This window comes from Galeopterus variegatus, unplaced genomic scaffold (genome assembly GCF_000696425.1).
Source record: "Galeopterus variegatus unplaced genomic scaffold, G_variegatus-3.0.2 Scaffold17, whole genome shotgun sequence".
NCBI lineage: Eukaryota > Metazoa > Chordata > Mammalia > Dermoptera > Cynocephalidae > Galeopterus > Galeopterus variegatus.
Genome location: NW_007726128.1, coordinates 641,296 through 661,869, shown reverse-complemented (window position 1 = coordinate 661,869; position 20,574 = coordinate 641,296). Strand labels below are relative to the sequence as shown.

Below are 20,574 nucleotides of genomic sequence, written 5' to 3'. Positions count from 1 at the left end.
ACCACACATACAAAGATGTATTAGCAAGAAAACACAAAAAGTTATTCACCCTGCCCTTTAATTTGATGAAATACTTTGCATGGAAGTTGTTATAGTATTCTAATAGCAGGCTTCAGCTAACTTTCAAGATAGAGTAAACTGACAAAATCTACTGTAAGTAGCAATATTACCTTTATACTCTAGAAAGAGCGGTCTCTATGTTCAGCCCAGCACCTTAGAGAGCCCTAAATATCATAAACACATACAAAAAAATAAAAATAAATTTATAAGGAACAAATGAGCACCTCTATTACTTGGGATCCAGCACTTGGTGTTGGCATAGTGTAATCCTAAATACCATTCCAGGGACTGAGGGCTCCAGGAAAATGCTTCTCTTGTGCCCTTGAAATCCAAGGTTTATAGGTAGTGCTACTTACTGCCCATGTCAGAGATGAAAGCTGTTTCGGAGTAAAAGAAAAGTTTATTTTTTAAACATTTAATACAATCTGATTATATTTTCAAAATATTCAATTTAAAATATCAAATTTATGTATATAATTTTGATTTTAAATTTGAAATTTATTAATTATAATTTATATTTAATTTTATGACATAATTATAAATATTTTATAACTTTTAAAACATATGAACAAAACTTTAATTTTTTCAATTTTTAACATTTATTTTAAATAAGATTTTATAAAATATACTCAAATTTGATTTTTAAATATAATTGTACTTTAAATACAATTACATTTTTCCTATTTTGATCATTACCATCAACAGAACACAGACTAAGTGACAATCTTGATGATGATAAAGTAACCAATGACTGCTGAAATAAAGGGAAGAAAAAAATTTTTATGGCATAAACACATAATGATTTACGAATTATATGTCTTTACTAACGATCTAAAACATCTCTGCTCCATCAACAGAATACCAGACAATAATTATTAAATTGGAACTTCTTGGATATTTTGCCAACCTAGTGTCTTATTAAAACCATGCATGGCTTTATACATTTATTTTGATTCTGTTATTATGAAGATATATTTGTCAAGATAGAAGAATAGAACATATTTTACTTAACAATTTGTTAACTGGATTTGTGATCTTTTAGTGTTCCGAAATATGGTAAGTGGGCCTCCATTATTACTTTTGCTCTACGCCACCCAAATCCTCTGAATACTGGACCTATGAGAAACCTAAGGTTAGGGCATCTTCAGAAGAGCATAGACTACTAGCTCAAGACATCTTGATTCCCAGTTTACTCAACAGTGGGGAGAGCCAATACACAGTTCTTAGTCAATACACATATTCTCAACTTCATTCATTTCCCCAAGGGAAAAATCATTTCCATATCCATTGTCCTAATTAACAAGGTTTTGTTGTTGATTAAAAAAAGAAAAATAAAGATAAAGCCTTCAGAGAGTGGGTTGTTGATTAGTCTTTGAAATGCTAACTAACCACTTCTGGAGTATGCATTCCTAATTAGGGTATTTCAACTGTTAACTAACTACCTGTAGGGTGCAGATTACAATTAATTAACACACCATATACTACTATTTAAATACTAGTATTTTAAAGTAAATTAAAGTAAATGTAACAATCACCATATATAAGGGCTTTATAAATCAAGAGTTCTGCCATTAATTAGCAATTCTTTAATGTGTTCTAGCAAGTCCTTGATTCAGACAATGTCAGACTTTTCTCTGAAAGTTCAGAATTCTTTAAGTTCTATCCTAAGATGCCTTCTCAAGAAAGTGGCAGCTTGAGCCTCTATTTGATCTCTACTATACCATACCACACTGTGATATAGACTACAAAAGACATCTCTCTTTATGGTTGGTACCTGCATGCTACTCATATTACTTGGCTGAACTTTAAAGAAGTTGGAAATGTTCCAGTCGTTGCTCTCTCCCTACACACCTTTCAGATCATGTCACACAGCTGTAACAGTGGCTACCTCCTCATGGAAGCCAATTTCTCCAGTTTAACTAATTTTCAAGGTAGACTAGACTTCTGTACTCAAGGCAGAACTTAGTTCATTTAATCTTTGAGTGGGTGCAAAGATCTTCATTATTAAATGATTTAAATAAAACAATCACTTAAACATTATTTAGAAAGATGAACTCCAACAAGACTAGTCCCAGAGGAATGCAGACTGGAGCCCTAATATGATTCTATTTTAGTGGAGATAAAGGAAGATTTATATTACTGGTCATTTCGTTAATCCATTATATTTTTCTAATGATTCCAATTCTTTAAGTATTCTAGCCTTGTGTTTTCTTTTTTTTCTACACCCTTCTGCATGTGTCTGGGCCTTCACCAGGACCTTGATTTGTGGGATACATAGTTTCCTTCTACTTATCAGCTAGCTGTTGGAGTACCTGTGAAATAGTACCTCCATACTGCTTCCAGAAAGGCTAAAAATTGCCTTAAAGTTTTCAGATCCCTCATGTACACCAGCTGCTATACAATACCTTGCTTAGCTTAATGAGCCTCTGCTTCCTGTCCAACATAAATAACTGGAAGTGGCTGGACTTAGGCTGATCAACCATTCTGGCTTGCCAAGAGATAAGAGACTACCTGGAGCATAGGACTTGCAGTAGTAAAACCAGAAAAGTCCTATGCAAACCTGGACTAGTTTGTCACTCTAGTTGGAAGACTGGTTGGATTCTAGCAAATTTGGCATATAATGATGGTTTAATGTAGAGCAGGTCCAGCCCAAGCCTGATACAAGTGGTACTAACATATTTCCCAAGTATAAAGCTCCTATAGTTGGTGCCTTTTGCACACAAGTTGTAGCCTTAGAAAAAGGAAGGTTTGATCTTGAAAAATTCTAACTTTCACAGCCTTCTAGCTCTCCATTTAGTCAAAAGCCTACCCAAGAGTCCTTAAGCATTTTGCCACTGTCATTTGTTTCAAAAACATAAATGACCTCCACCTTGGGCCTCTATGTCATTCCATTAACGTCTGGCATTTCCAGGATTCTCATATTTGCTCAGTACTAATAGCTCCTCATTCATATACCTCTCAGTTGAGCTATCTTTAAGATCTTCTCTGCATTTTCTTCTCTTGTAAACAAAAAGGTTTATACTGACTGAGATAATAAATTTTAAGGAGTTGCCTTATTATCAGATAGAGTACAGTTTACCGAAAAGATTTCAAGAAACTGAAATTATTCATTCAACAATTATTTATCAAGCAGTTCCGATGTTATTTACTCTGTTTAGTGCTAAAAAGACAGGAGTGAACAGTGCATGTGCAATCTGCCACTCTAGTGAGGGTTGCTGAGAAGTAAATCAGTACCAGCAGTGTGGCAAATACGAGAGTACCTCAAAAAATTCATGTAAAGATTCATATTATCTTTTAATTGTTTTTCCATGAACTTTTTGAAGTGCCCTCAGAATATGAAGGTCAAGCTCCACAAACTATGGGAGTATGTAGGAGGAACACTAATCTAGATTTGGGGTCATGGAAGACTAAATGGATGGTTAGCACTTATCTCTGTTCATGTATTCACTGATTAATACAACAAATATTTATTGAGAGTTTAACGTATACCAGGCATCGTGAAAATCATTGTAGATGAATGACCATAAATAAGACATAGACTTTAAGTTGGAGGTTTCATAGTCTATTATTTTAAAAATACATGTAAATAAATAATTACAATATGATGTAATAAGTACTGTAATAAAGTTTGCCAAAGGTTTTACAGATGAGGTGACTTCTGTATGGAATTATACTTGACTCTGAATGTTAAGGAGGAACGTGGCGGATAACGGGCATGAGGAATGCCTTGCCAGGCAGAGGCAACAGCTTGTGGAAATACATAGAGTTGCAGAAGAACACTACAGTAAGATATCTACAAGCAAATTGGTGTGGCTAAAGGTAAGGTGATTGTGAGTGGTAGACAATGACTGAAATAGTAGGTGGCATGAAATCACAGAAGGCCTTTTATGCAATCATAAGGGGTTTGATTTTCTTCTGGAAATTATGGGTAGACACTGAATGGTTTTAAGTCATGAAAGTGACCTTTTCTGACTTGGGTTTTAGAAATATATCTGTAAAGACTGTGAAAGTAGACTGGAGGAATAAGCAATTTATTTGCTCTTTAGAACCACCCTGTGAAGTGAGTATAGCAGGTATTTTCACTCACATTTTATGTATGTGAAACTAGACCTGAGAAATATTGAGCCATTTGCCTAAGGTCCCCTCAAGTCATTCTAAAATTAAAGAAAATCAACACTTTGTCCAGATAGAAACGTAGGTGAAACCTCTGTATGGTTCACCTTCGGCTTCAGTCATCTTACCCTTGAAAATAAACTTTAAAAACTAATTGTGGTTGCACTTTTGATTCCAATTAGTTTTGCATAATTGATTTTTTAAAGAAGCCGTCTAGATGATTTTGACGGCTAAAGTGTGAGGCACACTCACGTATAGGAAAAAAACATAAGTTTCAGACTATGATAGACATGGTTTCAATTCCAACCCCAGCTGGTTGATTTTAGATACATCAGCTAATTTCCCAGTGCCTTGTTTTCCTTATTGGAATAATAACTTATACCCTTAGTTGGTGTTACAAGTATTACAAATACTACCTTAGAAGTGATACTTCATTTGTTTTTTGGCAGGCTCCCCTCTCCAAAGAATTCAGATGCATGCTTAAGTTTGAGAACCACTGTTCTATAAGATGCCATACATTGGAAACAGAACCAGCTACATAATTTGCAGGACCCAGTGCAAAATGAACATGCAGGTTCCTTGTTCAAAAGTTAAGAATTTCAAGATGGTGATAGCGGAGAATTAAACCAAGTATGGGACCCTACTAAGCTCAGCTCTGCAACTGTACAGATTGAATGCCCAAAGGGGAGTTTCTGCTTTTATCTAACCACACATTTTTTTTTTTTTTTTTGATGGAAATAATACAATGCCATGAAAGTAGGTGTCTGGCTACTACAAAGGCTACTGTGATGCAAATGCTGATGTCACATATCCTGCTCACAGTGCCAATTGTCTAGCTCTTAATCCTGTTTGTGACGCCAATTGTATTGCTAGGCGACCACACTACTTGTCGCAGCTCTTTTACCTGCCAGTAATCCTGCACCGACTGGGCCAATGGTTGAGCTAGGGCTGGGTCTGGAGTTCACAGATCGCTCAAGCCCATTCACAGACTAGGTCACAAACCCTTCACATGTCAGGCTGGGTCCCCAGACCCCTCCACACCAGGATGGGTCACCAGACCCCTTCACGCAGGCCTATGAACTAGGCAACCACCGGCACGGTCCTTGGAAGCTGCAGGTCTAGAACAACATGGCCATGCAGGGTGTGCACCAGAGGCAGTAAACACCAGCCAAAGGGGCACCGTTCGGAGGGGCACTCACTCCACCCACTCACTCGTTTATGGAACCACCCCTATCCAGCCTGAGGGGAAGGGACCAATTTGTTCCATTTTCTCAACAGTAGGCCACATTTCCCCCTTAGACACTACCAATCTTACCTCCTGAGCTGTCACCCTCTGCAGACAGACGTGCTCATTAGCTTCCCAGTCTTTGCTCACTCTGTCTTCCTTTTAGTTATTCAAGTGCATTCATATTTCAAGACCTAAGGTCCCCATCCTTCGTGAATTCTTCCGTTATCCCCTTAACTCTGTCTTCCTAAACTTTTCTGATATTCATTTTATACCATACATTTAACTCTTATTTTTAAAAGTAGCAATAATTGCTGATTTTCTACATCTTGTTTTTTGAGTTAGAATATAAGCATCTTGAGCTTTGAAATGGTCCTATTATTGTACAATGGACAGAGCACAACCTTTTGAACTCAGTATAGCCTGAGTGTAAATACCTTCTCCCATTTACTAGCTGTGACTATAGGCAAATTAATCAACCTTTGAAACTCAGACACTTCATTGGAAAAAAGGGATAATAAGACCTACTTTAATGGGTTGTTTTATTAAATAAGATATGTAAACCTGTTGGCACACATAAGGGCTCATCAAATATTAGTTCCTTTATCAAATGTATCCCTCCATATATCTGATTTTGCATCAGCAAATAGACCACTGTTGAACACAAAGGCGGTATTCAATATTTGCTCATTGGAAGTTGTGTATATTTTATTTTTTTAACGTACTATTTACATATACCCAGGAAGCAAACCAATTCCATGTTGAATTTTGTATAGTTATTATTTCTTACTTGTTTGTAAACTTTTAACTTCATGTGCTGACTTTTGTAAAAAATACATTTAATTCTGTAGGATTCTTGAAGTTTTCAAAGCATTTCCACAGCTATTAAAGCCACTTTTAATGGGTGAAAAGATATTCCTATACCCAATGAACAAATAGGAAAAATTGGCACCAATAGAATAAGAAATTGCTCTAAATGACACAACACTAGTGTAATTTAATAGACAGTAAAATTGTTCATGAAGCTGAGTTGAAACTCAGATCTACTGACTCCTTGTCCAATTTTTTCCCCCACTATACCAAACTCTCAAGCAAACAAGGATATATCTGTAAAATACAGGCAGGAACAATTATTTTAATCGACTAAAATAGTATAAATGAGATTTTCTTTTTTTTTTTTTAATGCTAGGCATATATAGTAGGCACTTGATGTCTGCTGAATTAAAAATAGCATGTAACGTGTCTATTACAGCTCGCGGTTTACAGTAGTACATGCTTAGTAGAGAGTGAGTTATTACTTAAACTCCTCTCTTTCACAAACGTATTTTAAAGGGGCCATTTTCTCCCAGTGAAAATTTAAAGACAAGATTCATTATTTTCAAGACAGTTTCATTTTGGGGCCTACCACATCATGCTTGAAAGCTGCCTTTTTCCCCCATGTGAATTATTCCTTCCTCTTGACTGACGCAAACCACACTCTGTCTGCCAAACTTACGACAAAGGGCCCTGAGGACTTTTTGCAGCCTCTCAGTAGCAGCCGAGGAACCCTAAGCTGTTCCCACGTGAAACGACCAAACACTCTCAAGCCTAAGGTCCGCTACTGTGAAGACTCCCGTATAAAACGCAAATAAGAAGGCGGTGCCCTCTTCTTCTCCCAACTCCTTCACGTCGGTAGCGTCCAATCGCTTTTCTCTGTCGTGAGGTCGGCGTCTGAGATTGGCCAAGAACGGAGCCAGCGCGGGACCAGTGCGGGCGGAGCGCGGAGACTTGTCCGTCACGTGCGGCCGCCGGGCCTCCCAGCCTCACCGCGCTGCCTGGAGGGGCTAGGGGGGCGGGGCCCGAGAGCTGCTGCGCCTGCGTTGTGGGCGTTCTCGGGGAGCAGCTGCCGCCGCCAACACCGCCGCCGTCACAAGCAGTTCGGGTGTAGAATTTGGAATCCCTGCGTCTCCTTAACAATGAAGCAGAGTTCAAACGTGCCGGCTTTCCTCAGCAAGCTGTGGACGCTTGTAGAGGAAACCCACACCAACGAGTTCATCACCTGGAGCCAGGTACAGTCAGGCCAACGGCGGCCTCCGAAGCCCCTGACTAACCGCCTCCTGTCTTCTCGCTCTCTCGCGCGGGGTTGTCTCTCGCGGCCTGCTGCTGGACGTTGTTTGCGAGGCCCGCGGTGCGGGGCCTCGGGGTTCGGCCTCGCGGGGGACCCTTGTATTGTTCACGCGGGAGCCGCGGGGACCCGGCGGGCGCCTCTCTCCTCAGACCGTGGTGGGGGAGGGGCGCCCGCGCGGGGCGTCGCTGCCCGGGAAGCCCCGTAACGGGTCGGCCGGTTCTGCGCTCGGAACCGGCCCAGCGGAGTGCGGGCAGTGGACGAGCCTAGGGCGCGGGAGCCACGTTACTGCACACTCATCCTGCGTCCTCCCGCCCAGCTGGCGGGTTACGAATCGCGGAGGCCACCAGGAGCCCCGGGCCGGGCCGGGATCGTCGATGCTGAGGAAATCTTTATCTCAGCGACCTGATTTTATACACACACATACACACGCACGCACCCCCGCTTTGCATCTGAAGTCTTTATGAGGAGAGCAGTCAGTCAGGGAAATAGGCAAATGTTCAAACGCAGATTACTGCTTATCAATAGGTTTTTTAAATGCTATGTAAAAAATGGCAAATTATTCTTTGAAGATTCTGGGCCGTTTGCATAAATGGATTTTTATGATTATTTTAATAAAAGTGCTAATTATTCGGGTGTTCGGTAACTTAGGTGCTAAAATGATTCATTAAATTTCACTAAACAGTTGCCAGCAGAATGGATGCCTTGGTTATTGGTTTGATCCCAACTCTGCTTCTAAACAAGGATGACCTTAGTCAAGCCTCTTGTCTAGCCTAAGTTGCATCGTCCATAAGATGGATGGGTTGCCTAGGTGACCCAAGATCCCTTCTAGTTCCAAATACAAAGATTCTGAGCAGAACGATCAACAGTACGTTTGCCTTAAAATACACTCCTAGACTGTTGGAATCATTTTATGAAGGAGAGTGGCTTTCTTTTATTATAGATGGTCAGCTAATTGGGCATATTTTCATGTGTAGAGTTGTTGAGGAGAATAAGTGAAAAGTATCTGCACAGTGCCTGGCACCCATTAAGTGCTGAGTAAATGTTATCTCCCCTCCTTCTCCCTTTTCTGTTCCTTTTCTGTTATAGGAACTCTCAGTTTTATTTTACTTTTATGTTAACAGGGAGCACCATTATAAGTACATGAAGTTTTGACCACTGTAACACCATATTTTGCCTTGTATTAATGTCCTTTGTTCATTTTTTAAAATTTCCTCTTAGGATTTAATTTTCATGTGGTCAGTGTTGTCAACTAGGCTGTCTTTCTTGACCCCCCACACCCCCATCGGGCGCAAGCACACGTACGCGCCCAGGCACACACACACTGAGCTTTTGATAATTCTGAACAGTTGTACAAAGGTGAAAATAAGGAAGCCAGCCGCCATCATGTACTTAAAATAAACAGATGTCTCACGCTTTTCATCAGTCAGAGGGATTAAACTTTGACAAGGGTGGATCAGTACAGACTGTTACTCAGCCATGTATTCATGTTAGAGATTGGACTGAGATTCTCTCCCCACCCAAGCTGAATTTATCATACCTTATTGGCTTGGACGGGCCTCCTTGTTTTTACTGCCCAGAAATGGTACCTAAATGTATTGGTAATTGCTTTTATTTTATTTATTTTTGCGCCTCGTGATAGAAGAATGATTAGAACAAATTCCATGACAGATAATATAAAATAACCATTTTCTGAAAAACATCCACAAGAAAGACCACCTAAGAACAAATGTATCTCTGAGAAGCCAGACAAATAAGTTCCAATCCCAAGGGATAGGCTGGAAGAGGAGGAACACAAATTTGTGAATAAAAAAAATATGTACAGTGGGTAATTGGTTTTAATTAAAGGATGTTATATCAGTGGCAGTTCTAATAAATTCTCATTAGCCAAAATATTTTAATAACCTTCTAACTTTCTAGGCCATATCAAATGTGGAGCCTTCCATATTAATTTATAAATGTATCATTTTATGAATTATAAGCCAAATAAGTAAGCCACTTAGTCATTCTTATTTATCCCATTAAATATTGCATTAAGTCTAAGCTTTTTTTTTTTTTTTTTAAACTAATTTTCTAATATGCCCATGGTATGATCAAAATGTAAACTCAGTGAGGCCAGAGTGTCTGTGCCACAGACACAGTAGTTGATTAATAAATGTCTGATGAATCAATGAAATCTCTGGAAAATGTAATAGGAGTGGTAGGAATGATAAACGTAGAATTATGTTTGAAAAGAATCTTATAGATCATCTAGTTCAGCTTCAACCTTGTGTAGATGAGATTCTAAACTTGGACAGGTTAGATTACTTATCCATTATCATACAGCTAGCCAAGGTTGGAGATGAAACTCTAACACAAGTTTCTGAGCTCTCAGATTAGTCTTCCACCAACAGCACTAAACTTGGCACAGTATTTAGTTTTATACCAAAATGTTAGTTACCCTCCACAAGTTAGTGGACAATTCCAGATAAATGTTGTCTGGGACTAATCCTAGTTGCTTAGGGCAGCTGTCTTTCAGTCTTGTTCTCCCACAGATTTTTCTAAAAGCTGTGCTAACACTGAAAGGTAAAACTTTCGGATGGAAAAACAGTGTTACCCCCCCATCTTTTAAAAGTTGCTATTTATGGTTGTTTCTGGTTTCCTTCAAACTTGTTGTATTGAACTTCTGTTGAGGTATTTAAGCATTTATATTATCTGAGTGAAAAACATATTAAGGACTTTTAGAAGAAGCAGATGTTTTGGGAACCAGGCAGTCTTTTGAGCAATTTGTTTTTCACTGATGGAAAATGATTTGCTTCTCTAGTTTGAGTGCTAGGCCAGGCTTTTACCAACTGTATTTTGGAACGTTTGGCTTGAGATTCCTGAAGACTTATATAATTTTAGTTTTCCTTGGAACTTGTAATATGACAAAATTGAAAAATGAAATAATACTCTCATTCTTATCATTAAATATAGAAATACAATATTCTGAGTAATCAAAATTAGACTAAATGTGCTGATGACCTATAAAAGAAAAGTCTTTAGATCCATAGTGTGTTTACGAAAACATATTTTACATATTTCAGTTTTTCCCTTATTCTCCCCAAAACAAGACAGTGAATTTCTTTTCCTTTTTTTTTTTAAACATTTCCTATAACTTCAGAATTTTATATAGCTATCCATGGCTGTGGTACGCAGTTATTGCCAGAATCAAGGACAGAGATATTAGTTTCAGACAATCTAAAGCTGTTTTCAGTGTAACAGGGTCCTAAAGAGAGGGCACATGTTTAGTTTGGAAGCAACTGGGGGAACTTGATACTTAAAGACAAGAGGTTGTAGAGGTTAAATGGAAGTTCTTGCCACTGATAGTGAAGAACAGCCTTTACTGTTAATGAAATTTTATAAACAGTGTATGTTGAAGTGAAACAGTATAAAAAAGGAAAGAACTGGAAGGTCATTGTTTTGTCATTGTTCTTACCTTTGTCTTTGTTCTTCAGATTGCTTGTGAAGACCAAGTGATTTACACTAAAGATGTCATACCCATGTGTTCCATCTTTTTGTGCCCATTGATATTCTCTACTTCTCTTTCCCTTTCACATCAGCATAAATGAATCAATAAATAGGTAGGAGGGAGAGGGAGCAAAAATAGAATTTTTCTAGTATTTTCTAGTTGTTTGGGATGAATTTGAGCAGTAGGCCCGTAGACTTTCCAATGTACTAGTATTGTTTTGAACATCCCAGCAGCCATTACATTATTTCAGCATTCCAAAGTGAAAACAAGAAAGGCCACAAGTGTGGCAGAATCCATATTTTATCCCTAAAATTCAACTTAGGTGGGCCTTCAGAAAAGCTGAAAGATTCATTTACAGGTATTTTTATTGGACACATGAGAGAAAATGAGCTAAAGACTCAAGGAGTGATTGGTGAATATTAAGTTATGGATTGGTTGTTAAAGTTACAAATTTCTATTCTGGAAAGTGTGTTAAAGTCATGGGCCTGAAGTATTAGATTATTAGTAAGAGTATTCTAAACTAAGAGAGCCAGAAGGTTAAATTGGGCAGTGACAACTGTTACTACTCTTTGGAAGCTTGCCAACATTTGTAGGTAAGGTTTAGGGAGAAGGAACCAATCAATCTTTTCTACCTTGTAGTGGCTTTCTGCCCCTTACAAGAAGTTTGCATTGTATTGTTTGAGCCTCACAGGTTAAAATGGCAGTAAGGTGGAATTTTTGCACTCAGAGAGGTTATTTACCAATTTTAGAGTGGAGACTGGAGGGATACCATAAGCACAGACACAGAATGATATGAGTAAATGAGGGGTGTATGTAAGAGAGACAGCAAATATAAGCAAGAGACATTTATCTCTCTATTTGATATAATCCAGAAGTTGGGATTCTAAAAATATAATTTAGTCCTTCTGGCCAAAGATGCATTTAGTAAGGTAGTTACAAATATCAGTTGTGAATCTGTTATGACCAGTGTGCTAGGTACTAGGAATTCATTCAGTAGTGAACCAAAGTGCCTGCCTTCATCGAGCTTACTTACATTCTCGTAGAGGATACTGATAAATAAAAAAGTAAGCAAACACAAGTAATATAATTTCAGTTAGTGATAAGTACCACAGAGAAAATAAAGCAGGTTAAATAGTGTATCATTTAGGGTCCACATAGAAGAAAGAAGCCATACAATATTTCAGCAGGGAAAGTTTAATAGAATTACTAACTGCATCAGGGGAATTGGAGTAAAGAACACTAAAGAATATAGAAATAATCATAAGTAGCAGCCACTAGTGATACAGATGAGATAGGGTACCCAGGTAAGAACCCTTACCTCCAAGGCTGAGATCCTAACCTTATTGGAGAGAGTACTGCCATGTTTCACTGCATGGCAGAGAAGTCATTGATGTTGCACTGGTGGAACTTACTGAAAATCCATCCTTCAGAAATTGCTGGGAAATGTGTCTTCTAGGGCAGGTGTTGGCAAAATCTGTAGCCCATGAGACAGACATCTGTTTTGTAAATTAAGTTTAATTGGAAGATACCTATACCCAATCTACATGTGGTTTATAGCCACTTTCTTGCTACAGAGGTAAAGTTTAGATCTTATGATCTGCAAGCCTAAAATATTTACAATCTGGCCCTTTAAGAAAACGTTTGGTTTGTTGATCCCTGCTGTAAAGTACTCTAGAAAGCTGTGTATGGGGAGATGTCTTGCTAGAGATATTCTGTTCTGAGACCTCCCAGGGGAGAGGAAGTGCTAGGGAAAGTGTCTGGCCTTTGGGTGCTGCTGACTACCATGCATTGCAAGAGCTAGGCACTAGAGAACCACCTGCCTGTACTGCAGGAGCCTGCCAAGGACACAATGGAACTAGCAATGAGAACCCCTACCTCTTGTAATATCTCTCTAGTATCCCTTACTGACAAAGCTTAATTAACATCATGGCAGCTAGAAAAAGAAAGATATTAAGTGACCCAACTCCATGTTTGCAGAACAGACAATGAAGAGTGAATTTGTAGCAATAAATTGATAACTGGCACATAAACTGGGATATGTGGATATTTTAGGTAGGGTGATGAGGAAGGCCTCTGTGAGGAGGTGACATTTGAGCAGAGACCTGAATGATTAGCAGGGATGGGCCAAAGTGGAATGGCAAATGTAACGGCCTCAAATATGGCATGTTCAAGGAAGCAGGAAAGCCCATGTGATTGGTATGTCTTTAGAGAATGGGAAAGTAGGGTCAGGGAAGTAGGTGGGAGCAGATGATATAGGGCCTTAGGGTTGTGTTAAGGAGATTGAAAATGAGGATACCAGTCTGAAGATTATCACAGTTTTCCAGTGTGGTATTGAAAATGGTGGTGGCTGAGACTAGGGTAGCTGCAGTAGTGATGTTGAGTATTCATCAGATTCTGATATCTACTTTGAAGGCAAAGCTGCAGTACTTGATGATAAATTGACTGTAGTTGGAGGAGGGATAGGGAAGAATTAAGAATGACTCATAAATTTGGCCTGAGCAACAGGATGAATCCATTTGCTGAGATGGAGGGAGATTAGGAGAAATGCAGATTGGGCATTCTGCTTGGCCATATTAACTTTGAGGTTAAAAATGGATCATTAGTATTATTTGAAATTGTTTCATTTTGCTTATATTTGATTGGCCATACTTAGCCATCTGACCATTCCTAATTTCAAAAGGGGTAAGGAGGTGCAGTGATAGTTGCATAACAGTGTGAAAGTGCTTAATGCCACTAAACTGTACACTTAAAAATGGCTAAAATGATTTTATGTTACAAATATTTTGTCACAATTTAAAAAACCGAACTAAAATGGAGTAAAAGAGCCCAATAACAGGAAAATGTTATCTAAAAATAAATTTTAAAAACCAACAGGATCTTAAAGAAAATATTAAAACTACAGAGATAAAAGGAAAACAAATGACGTACTATAAAGCTGTCAGTTTTCCCTAAGTTGACCAGTAAATTAAATTCTTTCTTAGTTAAAAAAAAGAAAAAGATTGTTGGAATAGAGATGGAGATACTATCACAACCAAATATTAGGTACTTAAGTTCATTTGTAAAAATCATTACATACTAGGCAAGAAAATATTGAAAACAATGGGGAGGAGGGTGTTAACCCTCCCCTATACAGATGATAAAATTACAGTGTTTACAAGATTTTGGTAATAAAGAAGGATAATTAAATACATGAATGGACAGACTGGAGAGGACAGAAGCAGCAGCATATCTGTTTGAGAATTTAACTGGTAATATGTAAAGATGGTATTCAAAATGGGGGGAAAATAAGAAAAAAGTATTATTTAATAAACTTTCCATTTGGGAGGAAAAAGCAAAAGCTCAATGCTACTCCACTCTTTTTAAACTGAAACTTTATACCCATTAGGCAATAACTTCCAACTCCCTTCTCTCCCCAGCCCCTGACAACCACCATTCTACTTTCTGTCTCTATGAAATTGGCTATTCTAAATAACTTGTACTAGGGTACTTCAGAAAGTTTGTGGAAAAATAGAATTAAAAGATAGTATATGATTCTTTCCATGAACTTTTGAAGACCCTCATATAAAAGGAATGATACAGTATTTGTTCTTTTGTGGCTGGCTTATTTCACTTAGTGTAATGTCTTCAGGGTATATTCATGTTGTAGCTTGTGTGAGAATTTCCTTCCTTTATAAGGCTGGATAATTTTTCATTGTATGTATATACCACAGTTTGTTCATTCATCCGTCAATGGACACTTAGGTTCCTTCCTCCTTTTGGCTATTGTGAATAATGCTACTATGAACATGAGGTCCAAATATATATTCAAGTCCCTGCTTTCAATTTTTTTTGAGTTTATATCTAGAACTGGAATTGCTGGATCATATGGTAACTCTGTTTAATTTTTTTGAGGAACCACCATAGTGTTTTCCATAGCAGTTGCACAATTTTATATCCCCATGAGCACTGTGCAAGGGTTCCAATTTCTCCACATCTTTTTTTTTTTTTTTATAATAGTCATCCTAATGGATATGAACTAGGATCTCTTTGTGGTTTTGATTTTCATTTCCCTAATGGTTAATGATATTGAGCATCTTTTCATGCACTTATTGGTCATATGTATGTCTTTGGTGAAATGTCTGCTCAAGTCTTTTGCTTGTGTTTTAATTGGGTTCATTTGTTTTTGTTTTTGAATTGTAGGAGTTTTTTATATATTCTGGTTATTAACTTATTATGATTTGCAGATCTCCCTTTCTGTAGGTTGCCCTTGTACTCTAGTGATAGTGTTCTTTGCACAAAAGTTTTTAAATTTGATGTTCCATTTGCCTATTTTTGCTTTTGTTGCCTTTGCTTTTGGTGTCATATCCAAGAAATTATGTCAAAATCAACATCATGAAGTTTTTTTCTCTAAGACTTTTTATATCTTTAGCTCTTACATTTAGGTATTTGATCCATTTTTGAGTTAATTTTTGTACATGGTAATCAGGTAAGGATTCAACTTCCTTCATTTGCATGTGGATATCTAGTCCTCCCAGCACCATTTGTTGAAAAGATTGTCCTTTCCCCATTAAATGGTCTTGACACTCTTCTCAAAAATCCTTTGAAAAGATTTATTTCTGGGCTGTTTTATTCTATTGATCTATATGTCTGTTTTTATGCCAATACCATGCTGTTTTGATTACTCTATTTTTGCAGTAAGTTTCCAATTGTTTATTTTTGATATGGAAAAACACTGGTGACTTTTAATATTAATTTACAAATCAGATGTCTTACTGAATTCTCTTACATTTTTTCAGTTGATTGTACAAGGATAGAATTATGTCTACTGCAATTAATGATAAAATGCTGTTTCCCCTTAAAATTTATTTATTTTTATCTAATGGTGTTAGTTTTAAAACCATGTTAAATAATTACACAGACTATATGCTGTATTTATTTTTCTCATTTCCGGTTTAATGAAAATTCTTCTAACACAAGTGTACTTCAAAAAGTTCATGGAAAAATAGCATTAAAAGATGATACAAATCTTTCCATGAACTTTGTAAAGTGTATTCATATTTCACCATTGCATATGATGCAGCTTTTGGTTTGAGACTTATTCTTAAACTTTTAAGCAGAAAGCTTAATTGCAGTTTGGTACTTAATTGCAGTTTGTTTTTTGTTGCCATTATCAGGAGTAGAATTTTGGTCTGAGGGTATGGTAGAAGAATACTCAAAACAGTTTTGATGTTTATATATATCACGATGTGTTAGAGGACTTACCTAATTGACCTTCTCTCTCTTTTTTTTTTTGTTTTGTGTTTTTAGAATGGCCAAAGTTTTCTGGTCTTAGATGAACAAAGATTTGCAAAAGAAATTCTTCCCAAGTACTTCAAGCACAATAACATGGCAAGCTTTGTGAGGCAACTGAATATGTGTGAGTATGGACAGCAGTTGATTTAGATGTTGCTAATAACCACTGATCAAACCATTTTTTTCCCATTAGGATGATAAAGGAAAATATATTCCATTTAAACACTATTAATTTTTCACTTTTGTCTATTTTAGTCATGTGAATTTTTAATCTTTTTTAGATGGTTTCCGTAAAGTAGTACATATCGACTCTGGAATTGTAAAGCAGGAAAGAGATGGTCCTGTTGAATTTCAGCATCCTTACTTCAAACAAGGCCAAGATGATTTGTTGGAGAACATTAAAAGGAAGGTAAGCTATTTTTAACATGAGTTAATTAGGATATTAACATTGTAATATGGTTGGCCAAGATTTTTATTTTAGCTTTTGAAATTAAGAACTACAGAAATACACAGGTGTTCCTTATTGGTATGAATTAGACTAAGAAAGCTTTTATTAATTATTTCCCTCTGCTTTTTTTTTTCCTGTGTCATCTGTACTCTTGAGGGCTCAGTCTTTACACACTTTCTAAAGGGAAGTGTTACATTCTAACTGAGGGTGAGGAGTTATTGTTATAGTGGGATAGTTCACTCCTTCTTATCTAAAAAAAAGTAAGCTCCTGCTAGAATATATGCTCCCTGGAAGGCTTCTTCTGTAGTTCACGGTTGTATATCCAGTGCCCAGAATGTCTCTTACACAGGTTAGGCATTCAGTAATACATTTTAAAATGAGTGATACCTTTTGCTGAAATAAGATATTTTTACTAAATCTATAAAAGGGGGGTAGACCATGGAAGAAAATGGCCTAGCATGCAGCTATTACTGTATACATTTAATTAAATGTGGACTGTGGTGATAAAGAGGCTTGGGGAGTCACAGAGAATTTGGCAGAAGACCCTAAGATGTCCCTGTTCGTGAAAACTTTGCACATTAAAAAAAAAAAAGTAAACTGATTCTTTCTTCCTGCCATTGAGCTATGAAGTTTATTTTTTCCCTAGAATTCCATCCTGGACTCTTTAGAACCAGATCTTACTTCCTCAACAGACTACAAAAAACTCATATAATAAAATTACAATCATGGGTGCTCAATATTTGATTGTTTTTCTAAATTTGCTTTTTGAAAGGTTTCATCTTCAAAACCAGAAGAAAATAAAATTCGTCAGGAAGATTTAACAAAAATTATGAGTAGTGCTCAGAAGGTTCAAATAAAACAAGAAACTATTGAGTCCAGGCTTTCTGAATTAAAAAGGTAAAGTATTATTTCCAAATATAATCCTGATATGGGTGTTAGGAGTGTGTGTGAGTGTTTGTTCGGGTTAGAGGTTGTCTGGTGTTCTAAGTACCTAGGTCACTTTGTTGAAGCCAAGATTAAATGTAATTTTTCTGTAAGTGGTGGTTCCCTTTACTTTTGATTCATGGCCATAGTCTTTACCCTAATATTATGTTTTAATTATTGTGATCAAAAGAGTATATAAACCTAGACACATCAAAATAATTTGATACATAGGTCTTACTGATGAAACAGTAGATCTTTAAGTTGGTGTAGGAAATATGATTCTACTTAGGTTAGCTTTCATGTGGTGTTTACACACAATGAGGATACACAAGCATAAAAAATCCTTCATGTTATCCATCCTTTTTTAAATGGCTCTTTCTTTCTTAAGATTCCTCTAGGTGGCCTACCTCAAAAAATAGGAAAAATTAGGATCCCAAAAATATGAAAAAAAAGACACAGAGAGTTGTCCTACTTGATACTAATTTTGTGTAGACTTGGGAAAGTGTTATTAAAACCTTTTATATACAGAAAGATGCTTTGTTTTGTTTTACTATATTTCCTGATGCCATTATCTTAACTTGCCACAGTAATGTATATATATACTAGACATGTATTACTCCTCTTAGTATGTAGCTGGGATTTTTTCTTGCTTTAATAGGTGCCAAGGGCTTAAGACTAGTTGTTTAATGTATTCTTTCTCCCATTTCAAATGTGGGACATTAATTATTCTCACATATCTTCATTAAAAGAATAATCCTGGACTTTGATTCTTTTTGAATAAGCTTAAGCTTTCCCATTTTGCATATTTAACCACTTATGCTGTTTACTGTATTTGTCTTGTGTCTACTAGCTGCCCTTTGACCAGTTCTTTGGATCTCAGGTTTAGCCCTTAAGGGAAAGGATTCCCAGATCATCCTTTAAGTCTTAGAGTAACCATCTCCTCCTTATCTTTAGTAGGCAGATAATAGCATCTTTAAATATGAGTCAGAAAAAATACAGTAGTTATTTAGTAAGTATTAAAGAAAGTCTCCTTTTCAATACTTCTATATGTAAATCCACACGTCCTTTTGTAATAATTGTATTGAGGAAGGTGGTTTTTGTAGAGATTAACAAAAGATCAGAAATTAAAGCATTTTAATAAGTGGATTATCTTTTATGCCTTTTTAGCATTATTAGCATTTAATAACAATGCAGTTTCAATAAAAAGAAGATGAATGAAAGAAAAGTATTACTATAGGGGAAGTTATTGGTTTGTCATATTATTGGATATGCTTTTGTAAAAATTAAATATATTTTAGTGGTTTGTATATGCTTGTGTTTGAGACAAATCTTAAGATAGTTTTAGAGTCTGATAGATTTTACATTGACTTTACCACTTACCAAATTATCTTTATGGTCTTGGGCAAGTTCTTCTATTTTCTGTACCTCAGGGTCCTCATATATAAAAGAGATAATGATTTCTTAGAAATTTTTAGAGAAGTTTAAATAAGTAGTACACATAAATACTTAGCATAGTGCCTGGAGCATAGCTAGGTAAATGTCACTTTTTGTTTCCTAAGATAATTCACAAAGCCTGAATTTACCTGGCAGCCACAGTTGAAAGGTTAGCTTATTTTTTAAACAAAAAGTAATGAACAGGATTGTTAAAAGGAGTAAATTGCTTACTACTATATAAATGTTGGTGTGTGTCTTAAGTTTTTGTGTATGTATTGCAGATAATACAATTAAGAAGGAATGATTCTGGAGTTGTGTTAAGATAGTTGCCATTTCTATATAATTAAACCAAAAGTTTCCTGGTTTAATAAAATATATAGTAAAAACAAGTATGGTTAAGTTCTCTGGTGTTCTTAATTTAAGATATTGATGCCTGTTTTTCTGACTGAATTTGTTTGGTATTTTAATAAATTATATAGTGAGAATGAGTCTCTTTGGAAGGAAGTGTCAGAATTAAGAGCCAAGCATGCACAACAGCAACAAGTTATTCGAAAGGTAAGAAGCTGTTTTCCACATGAACATAGTCTGCATTTGTTTAATGAGTACCATTTTGACCCCGAAAAGACTGTTGGGTAGTCAGTGATTGATCTTAGTTTTTTATATTTTGTGTAGACAGAAGTAAAATTTTGAAATCAAATAAATTAAGCCAAGTAGCCTAAAAATAAACATTTCTCATTAGCTAAAGGTGGTCATTTCATACTCCTACATAATGTCTCAGAAGCTTTTAATAAATAACCTTTTGCCTGATAAAACTTTAAGACGCTTTATTCTTAGGAGTTTAATTAATATACTACTAATTTCTTAACATTTTTTAAAATTATGAAACATAGACTTACTGTGTATTTGGGGTTTTTTTGGTTGTCGTGTATGTGTTTTGGGGGGTTTTTTTGCATTTTTTTTTTTAACCATAAAAGGCATAGTTAAGGTCTCAGAAGATACATGACAAATATTTTCAAATCATTTGACCAAATGATGAGTTCAAAAAATTATTAATCATGTATGCCATTATTAGTCTGTGTAGAAAAGCAGTTAATAATAGCATTGTAAAATGAATACTAGATTTTAGGTAGCTGAGCTGAAAATCTGTGGGAGAATCGGAATCCCTCTCTTGCATTGTGTCCTTGTGATTTAATCTTTGCATATCAGCTTTCATTTGTTAATAAGAAGTGTGAAACATAAAAGTAAAAAAGGCAGCTATTTTTTGCTCATGAGTAAACTGGACTCTAAGTTTAAGCAACAGGTTTCTTTTGAGGGGGGAGGGGGAGCTTCAGCTTGTTCCTGCTGGGAAGTCTCAGTAGCTAAAAATATAGTTGTGACTGACAGGATCTGAGTCTAGTGGAGCAGGCTTAGAGCAGAGATGAATAGAAGTTACAGCCTTTGGCCTGTAATCAAAATAGATACACAGTTTTTTTAAAAAAAATCAGTATGCTAGTGAAGGTTGAATG

The 20,574-nt window shown here is 36.4% G+C and overlaps 1 protein-coding gene across 2 annotated transcripts in view; it reads left to right on the top strand.

The window, feature by feature from the left end:
• The first annotated feature begins 7,262 nt into the window (after window positions 1–7,262).
• Window positions 7,263–20,574, top strand: part of HSF2 (heat shock transcription factor 2) — a 29,154-nt gene continuing 15,842 nt past the window's right edge. For both annotated transcript variants that reach the window (XM_008566923.1, XM_008566916.1), the window contains exons 1-5: window positions 7,263–7,446; window positions 16,279–16,387; window positions 16,545–16,672; window positions 17,484–17,608; window positions 19,549–19,624. In XM_008566923.1, coding sequence (XP_008565145.1) covers window positions 7,354–7,446; window positions 16,279–16,387; window positions 16,545–16,672; window positions 17,484–17,608; window positions 19,549–19,624 — 531 coding nt within the window. In that variant the 5' untranslated portion in view covers window positions 7,263–7,353. The remainder of the gene's footprint in view (window positions 7,447–16,278; window positions 16,388–16,544; window positions 16,673–17,483; window positions 17,609–19,548; window positions 19,625–20,574) is intronic.